The sequence below is a fragment of the Rana temporaria genome, chromosome 4 (assembly GCF_905171775.1).
Source record: "Rana temporaria chromosome 4, aRanTem1.1, whole genome shotgun sequence".
NCBI lineage: Eukaryota > Metazoa > Chordata > Amphibia > Anura > Ranidae > Rana > Rana temporaria.
The window spans coordinates 243463867-243476627 of NC_053492.1; the positions used below are offsets into that span (position 1 = coordinate 243463867).

General features: G+C 43.0%; 1 protein-coding gene across 1 annotated transcript in view; it reads right to left on the reverse strand.

Annotated features, from left to right (window-relative positions):
• LOC120937111 (gamma-aminobutyric acid receptor subunit rho-2-like) overlaps nucleotides 1–12761 on the reverse strand; it is a 119065-nt gene that overhangs the window by 16505 nt on the left and 89799 nt on the right. Inside the window, exon 3 of the mRNA XM_040350091.1 lies at nucleotides 1130–1197. Coding sequence (XP_040206025.1) covers nucleotides 1130–1197 — 68 coding nt within the window. The remainder of the gene's footprint in view (nucleotides 1–1129; nucleotides 1198–12761) is intronic.

Genomic DNA, 12761 nt, shown 5'->3' on the forward strand with positions numbered 1-12761 from the left:
TCTATCAGTGTCTGGTTAAAGCTTGTAGGAGGATTTTTCATTCTCCCATGATTTTCTTATGAGGATGCAGGACCCCCGACCCTCTGTCTGGACAGTGCTGCTTGGCCATGTGCTAATCACATGCACTCTCTCAACAACTACCGTGTTTCCCCGAAAGTATATTAATTTTGTCCACAAAAAACATACTAGGACTTACTTTCGGGGTAGGGCTTATTTATTTACGGTATGTACAAATTTTACAAAGATTCTGTGTCCCCCTGTCACCCCCCCCCCAACTGTCAGGTCAGGAGTCATTACGGTATTTTGAGAAAGACATCTTGGCACTGTATAAGGTGCAGTACCATAGAAAATACCTTTTACCATAGGGTATACAGCTCCCTGGTGTACCGATATTCACCTGCTCTTCTTTCGTCATCTGGGAGGAGAGAGAAGAGATCCCGCTGACGTCAGCCAGCTCCGCGCGCTGAGGAGGAACGGGCTGAAGACGTCAGGCAGGAGGAGAGAAGGAGAGAGAGGAGCAGAGGTCACCTGTCATCGGCTCGCTCCGTGCAGTAAGAAGGGACGGGCTGAAGATTTCAGGGGGGAGGAGAGGAGGAAGGAAAAGAGCCGGCCCGCTGCTTACAGTAAAGAGGGAAGGGATGCAGACGAGAAGAGGACGGATCAGCAGTGGCTATAAACATAACGGTACCATACTTTTTAACACAGTAATAAACGGAAACACTGCAGCAATGTATAGATTTGAAAAAATAGAGTTTTAATGAACTTTGACTAGGGCTTACTTTCGGGGTAGGGCTTATATTGCAGCCCATCCCCGGTAGGGCCGACTTTCGGGGAAACACGGTATATATCAATACACATCAAACGGAGCATGTGCAGCTTATTCCAAGGCTCTTCTATCAGTAGATGGATTGGGGACAGTGGAAGAATTGGAGGATCAGCGAAGACAGGATCAAACAGCCTTTTTACACATGCACATTTACACATTGCAGAGGATTAACCCCTTAGGTTCCATAATGAGTGCTTTGCTGCATATACAAACTGATTTTACTGTTGTGCGTTTAGTAACACTTTAACATAGAATAGTTTTAGGGACATTGTTTTTCAAATGATTATAGCAATCAGCATTTACCATATCCACTTCTGAAATACTATCCAGACTCTCAACTTGTACATCAACCCCAACAGGAATTGCAGGGCCTATGGAAAAGATAAAATGAAAAAAGAACTCCAGTTATTACCTCACTAATATATATGTGTAACACTGGATAAATAGCCCTAAGCCCTGGTTCACACCAGTGCGGCTATGAAAGCGCGTTACGTCATCGCGATTTCAAAGCTGCAGATCAGTGCGATTTGGACCTCTATTTTCATTTAACAGAAGTCAAAGCAAGGCGCAATGAATTCACAAAAAAGTACTGTAGTAACATTTTAAAAATTGCTGTGACTTGAGTTGCAACGATTTGAATGGTTCCATTGCTGGAAATGGGGTGCGACTTGTCAAGCGATTTTGAACTGTCAAATCACATGACAATTCGCAATGGTGTGAACCAGGCTTCTCAGATTTCTTTAGCCCAAAGTCAGAAGTGAACAGAAAGTTCAGTGGCAAGTAGTGCATTGAAAAACCAAAGAGCCAATTAATTTTAAGTAAACAGTTATGCAGCATACATATATTAATAACTATATATATATATATATATATATATATATATATATATATATATATATATATATATATATACATATATCGTTTGTGCTCATAAGTTTACCTACCCTGGCAGAATTTATGATTTCTGAGAATGTGAATGATGACACAAAAACTTTTCTTTTACTCATGATGTTTGGCTGAAGCCTTTTTTTTATCAATCAACTGTGTTTTACTCTTTTTAAATCATAATGGCAACAGAAACTACCCAAATGAGCCTGATCAAAAGTTTACATACCTCAGTTCTTAAAGCGGTCCTCCACCCTAAAGTGGAGTCCCGCTGATCGGAACCCTCCCCCCCTCCGGTGTCACATTTGACACCTTTCAGGGGGGAGGGGGGTGCAGACACCTGTCTAAAGACAGGTATTTGCACCCACTTCCGGCCACACGATACGGGCGAAAGACGGGCATTCCGTCACATCCCGTCTGTCGCCCGTTGTGTGCTGGGAACACTCGGCTCCCAGCACACAGCGTGTGAGCCAATCGGCGGGCGCAGCGCGACTCGCGCATGCGCCGTAGGGAACCGGGCAGTGAAGCCGCAGCGCTTCACTTCCTGGTTCCCTCAGCGTGGATGGCGGGGGGAGCAGCAGAGTGACGAGCGATCGCTCGTGCTCTGCTGCGATCGGCGCTGGACTCCAGGACAGGTAAGTGTCCTAATATTAAAAGTCAGCAGCTGCAGTATTTGTAGCTGCTGACTTTTAATATTTTGTTCCCATGGCACATCCGCTTTAATACTGTGTATTGCCCCCTTTAACCTCCCTGGCGGTATGATTCTTTCAGAAAAAAGGTGCTGAAAGCGGTACCATTATTTGCAAGGAAATTTGGCGTTTTATACTGTAGGCCTGGAATTCTTAGGAATAACTCTTTTAAATCTGACCAAACAAGAGTCTAGTAGGCATCCCGGGCATGACATTTTTGTAAAAACAAAATTATAAATTATAATATAATAAATAATTATAAATAATTATAAAAAATAATAATATAATTCTAATAAAAATTATTCAATAATGTAATCAACTCAAAATCACTGAAATTTGCTCAGTTGCAGAATTGTCGCTGTCATTATTTATTTTTTTTATGACGAATTTCCCCACAAATCGCTATCGCTCAATTCTGCAAGTGATTATAATTTATTATCGCTGTTTTCTAGCTGATCTAAAACCATTTTTGACATAAAGGGACACTTTTGGTTGCTATGGACAATCTTCAGTTTGCAGGGAGAAAGAACAGTTTTTATTATATAAAAGAACATGTAGGGCACTGGACAGACCACTAGGGACAAGGGGGGTGTGTGTATTTTTTACATACAGTACTGTAATCTATAAGATTACAGTATACTGTATGTATAGTGTTTGTTTACTATTTTGAATTTGGCGCCGATCTCCGCCCCCGTGCGTCGTAACGTCGCAGGGAGCGGAGATCGACGGCACACGGGGACACTGTGTGAATCAAGCGTGCACCCGCTCGCTTACACAGCGGGGATGCATCGCTGGATCCAGCAACAAGGTAAGCCAGCGCGCGCTGCAGGCTCTGCATAGCTACCCCGAGCATGACTCGGGGATACCGATTTTAGCACAAAAAATCCACCCCATGTCACGCTCGGGAATACCGCCAGGGGGGTTAACATCAATGAAGTCTTGAAGTCTTCTGTGGTATTTGTGGATGAGGCTCTTTATGTTTTCAGATGGTAAAGCTGCCCATTCCTCTTAGCAAAAAGCCTCCAGCTTTTGTAAATTCTTGGGCTGTCTTGCATGAACTGCACATTTGAGATCTCCCCAGAGTGGCTCAGGAGATTGAGATGGCCACTCCAAAACCTTCACTTTATTCTGCTCTAGCCAATGACATGTCGACTTGGCCTTGTGTTTTGGATCATTGTCATGTTGGAATGTCCAAGTACGACCCATGTACAGCTTCCTGGGAGATGAATGCAAATGTTCCTCCAGTATTTTTTGATAACACACTGCATTCATCTTGCCATCAATTTTGACCACATTTCCTGTGCCTCAGTGTTTCACAGTAGGATTGGTGTACCTTTCATCATAGGCCTTGTTGACTCTGCAAATTAAGCATTTATGGTTGTGGCCAAAAAAGCAAAATTTTGGTCTCATCACTCCAAATGACTGTGCCAGAAGGTTTGAGGCTTGTCTCTGTGCTGTTTGGCGTATTGTAAGTGGGATACATTTGCGTCTTATGGCTTTCTTCTGGTGACTCGACCATGCAGCCTATCTTTCTTCAAGTGCCTCCTTATTGTGCATCTTAAAAACAGCCACAACACATGTCTTCAGAGAGTCCTGTATTTCACCTGAAGTTATTTGTGGGTTTTTCTTTGCATCCCGAACAATTTTCCTGGCAGTTGTGGCTGAAACTTTAGTTGGTCTACCTGACCGTATTTTGGTTTCAACAGAACCCCTCATTTTCCACTTCTTGATTAGCGTTTGAACACTGCTGATTGGCATTCTCAATTTCTTGGATATCTTTTTATATCCTTTCCCGCAGATCCTTTGACAATTCTTTTGCTTTCCCCATGAATTAGAATACAGAATCATCAGTGCAGAACTGGATGAAAGATGCAAGGATCTGTCAGGAGTCCAGAACCTCATTGACCTTTTATACACACACACTAATTACAAGCAAGCATATCACAGATGAGAATTGTTACCTTTATTAGCCATTAAAACCCCTTTGTGTCAACTTGTGTGCATGTAATCAGTCCAAAATCACCAGGGTATGTAAACTTTTGATCAGGGTCATTTGGGTAGTTTCTGTTTTCATTATGATTTAAAAAGAGTAAAACACAGTTCATTGATAATAAATGGCTTCAGCCAAACACTAACCATGAGTGAAAGGAATGTTTTTGTGTTATCATTTATTTTCTCTGAAAAATGGCCAAGAAATCATAAATTCTGCCAGGGTATGTAAATTTATGAGCACAACTGTATATATACACATGTGTGTGTGTTTACATGTGGATGTATCTATTTCTCTAAGTTATTAACCACTTAAGCCCCGGACCATATTGCTGCCCAAAGACCAGAGCACTTTTTGCGATTTGGGACTGTGTCGCTTTAACTGACAATTGCGCGGTCGTGCGACGTGGCTCCCAAACAAAATTGGCGTCCTTTTTTTCCCACAAATAGAGCTATCTTTTGGTGGTATTTGATCACCTCTGCGGTTTTTAGTTTTTGCGCTATAAACAAAAATAGAGCGACAATTTTGAAAAAAATGAATATTTTTTACTTTTTGCTATAATAAATATCCCCCAAAAATATATAAAAAAACATTTTTTTTCTCAGTTTAGGGCGATACGTATTCTTCTACATATTTTTCGTAAAAAAAAAATCGATAAGGGTTTATTGATTGGTTTGCACCCCTAGTGGCCGCAAAGAGAACCGATGTAGTATGAGAGCCAACCTGCCACCGTAGAATGACGGCGGCTGGTTGGCAAGTAGTTAAAAAAAAAAAGACTGTTCCTGTGGAAGCACCAAAAAGGTAGTTAGAATCCCTAGCAACAGACCAAGCTAAGTACAGTTGGTATAATAATTTTTTGATCCCCGGCAGATTTTGTAAGCTTGCCCACTTACAAAGAAATCAAGGGTTTATCATTTTTATCATAGGTGTATTTTAAATAATAGCAACAGAATTTCAACTAAAAATCCATAGAAAAACACATAAAACAAATATTATAAATTAAGCTGCAGTTCAGTGAGCAAAAAAAGAATCTGATCCCTAGGCAAAACATAGCCTAGTACTTTGTGGAGAAACCCTTGTTGGCAAGCACAGAGGTAAGACGTTTCTTGTAGTTGGTGATCAGGTTTGCACACATCTCAGGAGGGATTTTGGTCCACTCTTCTTTACAGAGCCTCTCTAAATCCTTAAGGTTTTTTGTCTATCTCTTGGCAACTTGAAGTTTCAGCCCCCTCCATATATTTCCTATAGGATAAAGGTCTGGAGACTGACTAGGCCACTCCATAACCTTAATGTGCTTCTTCTTGAGCCTTTTTCTTTGTTGCCTTGGTGGTATGCTTTTGGTCATTGTCATGCTCGAAGACCAATTCACAATAAATTTTCAGGGAAGAAGGTTGTCATCCAAGATTTTAGAATACATGGCCATTGGCCCCTAAATGCGGAAAAGTTGCCCAGCACCTTTAGCAAAGAAACAGCCCCAATGTTTCGACCTCAGTGCTTGACTGTGGGGATGGTGTTCATAGGGTCATAGTCAGCATTTTTCTTCCTCCAAACATGGTGAGTCGAGTTAATGCCAAAGAGCTAAATTTTGGTCTCATCTGACCACAACAATTTCTCCCAATCCTTCTCTGAATAATTTAGATGTTCATTGGCATGATTGTACACGTGCCTTCTTGAGGAGGGGGAATTGCCGTGTTTAGAAGAAGAAAAATGCTGACTAGTGGCACTGTTTGGGACCGATGTCCCTCTGACAGATGCCGGTGATCGGGTTATTTTTTTTTCTCCTCATGCTGTTAGCACGAGGAGAAAAAAAATAGCCGATTACCGATTTTGTTTACATCCCATGATCAGCTGTCAGCTGTCATTGGCTGACAGCTGATCACATAGTAAGGGGTCGGGGTCAGTCCCTTACCATGATCTATGATCACCCAAGCCTCGTAGACTCGCTGATCACAGAGGGGCGCACACGCAGCTTATGCATGGGAGGACGTTACATGGATGCCCTCCCAGCAATTAAGGCCCACGCTGTAGCCGTCTTTCGGCTGTAGCGTGGGCACAAAAAGGTTAATACACAAGGGGAACATGAGAGAGAGAACATGAGAGAGTGAGAGAGAGTGAGAGAGGGAGCATGAGAGCGAGAGAACAGGAGAAAGAGCGAGAGAGAAAGAGAGAGCAAAAGATAGAAAAACAAGAGAGAGAGGGTGCATGACAGAGAGCATAAGATAGAAAACAAGAGAGAGAGGGTGCATGACAGAGAGCATAAGATAGAAAACAAGAGAGAGAGGGTGCATGACAGAGAGCATAAGATAGAAAACAAGAGAGAGGGGGTGCATGACAGAGAGCAAGAGAGAGAGAGAGAGTGAGAGAGCGAGCAAGAAAGAGCAAGAGAAAGAGCAAGAGAGAGAGCACAGTGGCGGTGCTCCAATCACATGCCCTGCACACCGCCCAATGTTCTCTGAGGACTGGGCTGGGATAGGACTGGTGGTATGTCCGGTGTGAGCTGAGGAGGCACACAGCTCACACCCCCTCTTCCCCCTCTTCTAGATGTAGCCAACTCCCATCCCTACACTTGGTGGGAGCCGGGACTGTGATTGGCCCTGAAAGCACTGCAGGGAGTCTGGGCCTTGCCAGGGGTGGAGGGGGCAGCAGAAAAGCGCCGGCCACCCAATGCCATTATCGGACTTGGGACGATGAACAGTCACAGTGTGGGACTCGGGATGGTTCAGTACTAATCCCCTGCCCCCTGAATGTTGCGCCCAGGGCAACCTCTCCGGCTGCCCCCCACGCCACGTCACTGCTTGCAGAGGTTGGATATACATTATATCTGGTTATGATAGGGTCTGACAACAATTATCTAATGTCTATGGGTGCCTTTGGACTGTTATCTATAGCAAGCCCTCTCTGGGCATTTTATTCATATTCAAACTAGATTATACAGTTTATAAATCCTAGCCATATAGTCCCAATATCAACATTTAGTAAATTTCTCTTCATATTATTAGGTCAGACCTATTATTGATAAAAAAATATGTTTGGAAATGTTGACATTTGGTACCCAGCCTGGGGGACTTTTGGTGCTTTTTGTGCAGGCCTCAGGCCCTGGTAGCAAGAAGTCAGTGGTGTTGATTTACTAAAGGCAGATAAGCTGTTCCCTTTGCAAGTGAAGTTGCACTTTGCATGGAAATTTTCCCCAGAGCTTAGTGAAAGTGGTGAAATTTCACTTTGCAAAGAATACCCAATCACATGCAAAGAAAATAAAAAAAAAACATATTTTTTGCTTTACCACTATTGGATGATGGAAGTCAGCAGAGCCTCATCTCATTTACTAAGCTCTGGGTATAATGCCCTTGCAGAGTGCCACTTTCCTTGCAAAGTGAACAGGCTGTTTGCCTTTAGTAAATTGTGTGTCTGCAGTAACATGCCTACAGTCTCTGACCATCTACTGTAGAATGTTTGTAGTCTATGACAGTCTTTTTGAGCATTACATACACTAAATATTATGTACAACTCTTTGGTCATGTTAAGGTTCATAATTGAGATCCCAGCGATCGAGCTGGCCACCACTGATTTAACCTTTTCTCTACCGCCCGCCGTCAAATGATGGGGGAGGCAAACCCTATTGTTCTGGGTGGACGTCAAATGACGTTGCGCCCTTTTAATTGACTAGGGGGCATGCCCGCCGCTTCACTGGGGAACAGGTGCGCGTGCCCGGTGGCCGCGATGGCCACCGGGCACCCTCGATTGCCCACATCCTGTCAGGGAGAGGGGACCGATGGTGTGTCCCTTGTATATAGGGACAATCATCGGTCACTTCCCCCAGTCACTCCCCTCCCCCCACAGTAAGAATTACTCCCTAGGGAATACATTAACCCCTTGATCGCCCTAGTGTTAACCCCTTCCCTGCCAGTCACATTTATACAGTAATCAATGCATTTTTATATCAGGGATCGCTGTATAAATGTGAATGGTCCCAAAAATGTGTCAAAAGTGTCCGATGTGTCCACCGCAATATCACAGTCACAATAAAAATCGCTGATTGCCACCATTACTAGTAAAAAAAAATTATATAAAAATACTATAAATCCATCCCCTACTTTGTAGACCCTATAATTTTTGCGCAAACCAATCAATATACGCGTATTGCGATTTTTTTTACCAAAAACATGTAGAAGAATACGTATTGGCCTAAAAAATTTGTTTAAAAGAAAATGTATATTTATTATAGCAAAAAGTTAAAAATATTGTGTTTTTTTTCAAACTTGTCCCTCTTCTTTTGTTTATAGCGCAAAAAATAAAAACCACAGAGGTGATCAAATACTGTTGCAGGACCGCGCAATTGTCATTCAAAGTGTGACAGCGCTGAAAGCTGAAAAATGGCCTGGGCAGAAAGGGCGTGAAAGTGCCCAGTACGCAAGTGGTTAAACTAAACTCAAGTGAAATTTCTGTGTATCTATTTTTTGATCTATTATATTCATCCATACTAACATGTAGCCAGTAGCACTAAAAAATATTTTAGACTGGAAGAAAATTGCGTGTATACAGTTTTATGTGGGGCGGGGGGAAGGAGAACTGAAAGGACTCAGTACGTAAAGCTAAAATGTTCCTTCTTGAGGAGGGGGAATTGCCGTGTTTAGAAGAAGAAAAATGCTGACTAGTGGCACTGTTTGGGACCGATGTCCCTCTGACAGATGCCGGTGATCGGGTTATTTTTTTTTCTCCTCATGCTGTTAGCACGAGGAGAAAAAAAATAGCCGATTACCGATTTTGTTTACATCCCATGATCAGCTGTCAGCTGTCATTGGCTGACAGCTGATCACATAGTAAGGGGTCGGGGTCAGTCCCTTACCATGATCTATGATCACCCAAGCCTCGTAGACTCGCTGATCACAGAGGGGCGCACACGCAGCTTATGCATGGGAGGACGTTACATGGATGCCCTCCCAGCAATTAAGGCCCACGCTGTAGCCGTCTTTCGGCTGTAGCGTGGGCACAAAAAGGTTAATACACAAGGGGAACATGAGAGAGAGAACATGAGAGAGTGAGAGAGAGTGAGAGAGGGAGCATGAGAGCGAGAGAACAGGAGAAAGAGCGAGAGAGAAAGAGAGAGCAAAAGATAGAAAAACAAGAGAGAGAGGGTGCATGACAGAGAGCATAAGATAGAAAACAAGAGAGAGAGGGTGCATGACAGAGAGCATAAGATAGAAAACAAGAGAGAGGGGGTGCATGACAGAGAGCAAGAGAGAGAGAGAGAGTGAGAGAGCGAGCAAGAAAGAGCAAGAGAAAGAGCAAGAGAGAGAGCACAGTGGCGGTGCTCCAATCACATGCCCTGCACACCGCCCAATGTTCTCTGAGGACTGGGCTGGGATAGGACTGGTGGTATGTCCGGTGTGAGCTGAGGAGGCACACAGCTCACACCCCCTCTTCCCCCTCTTCTAGATGTAGCCAACTCCCATCCCTACACTTGGTGGGAGCCGGGACTGTGATTGGCCCTGAAAGCACTGCAGGGAGTCTGGGCCTTGCCAGGGGTGGAGGGGGCAGCAGAAAAGCGCCGGCCACCCAATGCCATTATCGGACTTGGGACGATGAACAGTCACAGTGTGGGACTCGGGATGGTTCAGTACTAATCCCCTGCCCCCTGAATGTTGCGCCCAGGGCAACCTCTCCGGCTGCCCCCCACGCCACGTCACTGCTTGCAGAGGTTGGATATACATTATATCTGGTTATGATAGGGTCTGACAACAATTATCTAATGTCTATGGGTGCCTTTGGACTGTTATCTATAGCAAGCCCTCTCTGGGCATTTTATTCATATTCAAACTAGATTATACAGTTTATAAATCCTAGCCATATAGTCCCAATATCAACATTTAGTAAATTTCTCTTCATATTATTAGGTCAGACCTATTATTGATAAAAAAATATGTTTGGAAATGTTGACATTTGGTACCCAGCCTGGGGGACTTTTGGTGCTTTTTGTGCAGGCCTCAGGCCCTGGTAGCAAGAAGTCAGTGGTGTTGATTTACTAAAGGCAGATAAGCTGTTCCCTTTGCAAGTGAAGTTGCACTTTGCATGGAAATTTTCCCCAGAGCTTAGTGAAAGTGGTGAAATTTCACTTTGCAAAGAATACCCAATCACATGCAAAGAAAATAAAAAAAAAACATATTTTTTGCTTTACCACTATTGGATGATGGAAGTCAGCAGAGCCTCATCTCATTTACTAAGCTCTGGGTATAATGCCCTTGCAGAGTGCCACTTTCCTTGCAAAGTGAACAGGCTGTTTGCCTTTAGTAAATTGTGTGTCTGCAGTAACATGCCTACAGTCTCTGACCATCTACTGTAGAATGTTTGTAGTCTATGACAGTCTTTTTGAGCATTACATACACTAAATATTATGTACAACTCTTTGGTCATGTTAAGGTTCATAATTGAGATCCCAGCGATCGAGCTGGCCACCACTGATTTAACCTTTTCTCTACCGCCCGCCGTCAAATGATGGGGGAGGCAAACCCTATTGTTCTGGGTGGACGTCAAATGACGTTGCGCCCTTTTAATTGACTAGGGGGCATGCCCGCCGCTTCACTGGGGAACAGGTGCGCGTGCCCGGTGGCCGCGATGGCCACCGGGCACCCTCGATTGCCCACATCCTGTCAGGGAGAGGGGACCGATGGTGTGTCCCTTGTATATAGGGACAATCATCGGTCACTTCCCCCAGTCACTCCCCTCCCCCCACAGTAAGAATTACTCCCTAGGGAATACATTAACCCCTTGATCGCCCTAGTGTTAACCCCTTCCCTGCCAGTCACATTTATACAGTAATCAATGCATTTTTATATCAGGGATCGCTGTATAAATGTGAATGGTCCCAAAAATGTGTCAAAAGTGTCCGATGTGTCCACCGCAATATCACAGTCACAATAAAAATCGCTGATTGCCACCATTACTAGTAAAAAAAAATTATATAAAAATACTATAAATCCATCCCCTACTTTGTAGACCCTATAATTTTTGCGCAAACCAATCAATATACGCGTATTGCGATTTTTTTTACCAAAAACATGTAGAAGAATACGTATTGGCCTAAAAAATTTGTTTAAAAGAAAATGTATATTTATTATAGCAAAAAGTTAAAAATATTGTGTTTTTTTTCAAACTTGTCCCTCTTCTTTTGTTTATAGCGCAAAAAATAAAAACCACAGAGGTGATCAAATACTGTTGCAGGACCGCGCAATTGTCATTCAAAGTGTGACAGCGCTGAAAGCTGAAAAATGGCCTGGGCAGAAAGGGCGTGAAAGTGCCCAGTACGCAAGTGGTTAAACTAAACTCAAGTGAAATTTCTGTGTATCTATTTTTTGATCTATTATATTTATCCATACTAACATGTAGCCAGTAGCACTAAAAAATATTTTAGACTGGAAGAAAATTGCGTGTATACAGTTTTATGTGGGGCGGGGGGAAGGAGAACTGAAAGGACTCAGTACGTAAAGCTAAAATGTTTCTTTTTATATTTTCCCAGATTTACTATCATTGGGCATTTTTTTCATCTGTGATTCAATCCTATTTACTATTATGTAGCTAGAGAATCATCTGTACCAATAATAAGGTCACTCTTCTCTTGCAGCAAAATCATTGAAGCTGAAACACAATTGTACTAATGGTCTATCTTATTACTGCAAAGCATGTCATTCCCTGATATTCTGCATGGCTTGTTTACATTGTAGTTCATGTAGATATGAAATCTCTTGAAGCAAGTGGGGCCAGAAGATCTTAACAGTATTGTTTTAGAATTGTGCTTTAAAACTTAACGACAACTTCTTCATATTTGCTAGGGAAGGTTATACTGTTAGCTGACACAAGCAATCAAGTAGGGAGTTATAAATCCATCACATTACTGAACCTGAAGATTTCTGATACACACATACATAGACAAACAAAATAGTCTGTGTTAAGCCTCGTACACACACGAAGAAACTTGCTGGGATTTTTTTTGCCGAGGAAACCGGTTGTGTGTACATTTTTCGACGAGGAAACTGTCGGGGATCCCGTCGAGCCAAAAAGAGGACATGTCTTTTTATTTTCCTCGACAGGAATGGAGAAACTTGCCTTGTCGAGTTCCTCGACAGCCTAACAAGGAACTCGACGAGGAAAACGATGCGTTTTGCCCGTCGAGTTCCTCGGTCGTGTGTAGGAGGCTTTAGACATTGATACAATAGACAGTATATAACCACCACAAAGCCATTTTAGAATTTGATGCTATTAAAACTTTGCTATGGCAAGGCCGTTTGGAAAAATTCAGGCAGTTGATCATAACAACCAATAAGACACCTTGTTTAATTTTCGCAGTGAAACAACTTCATTGGTGGCTGCAGCTCTTATC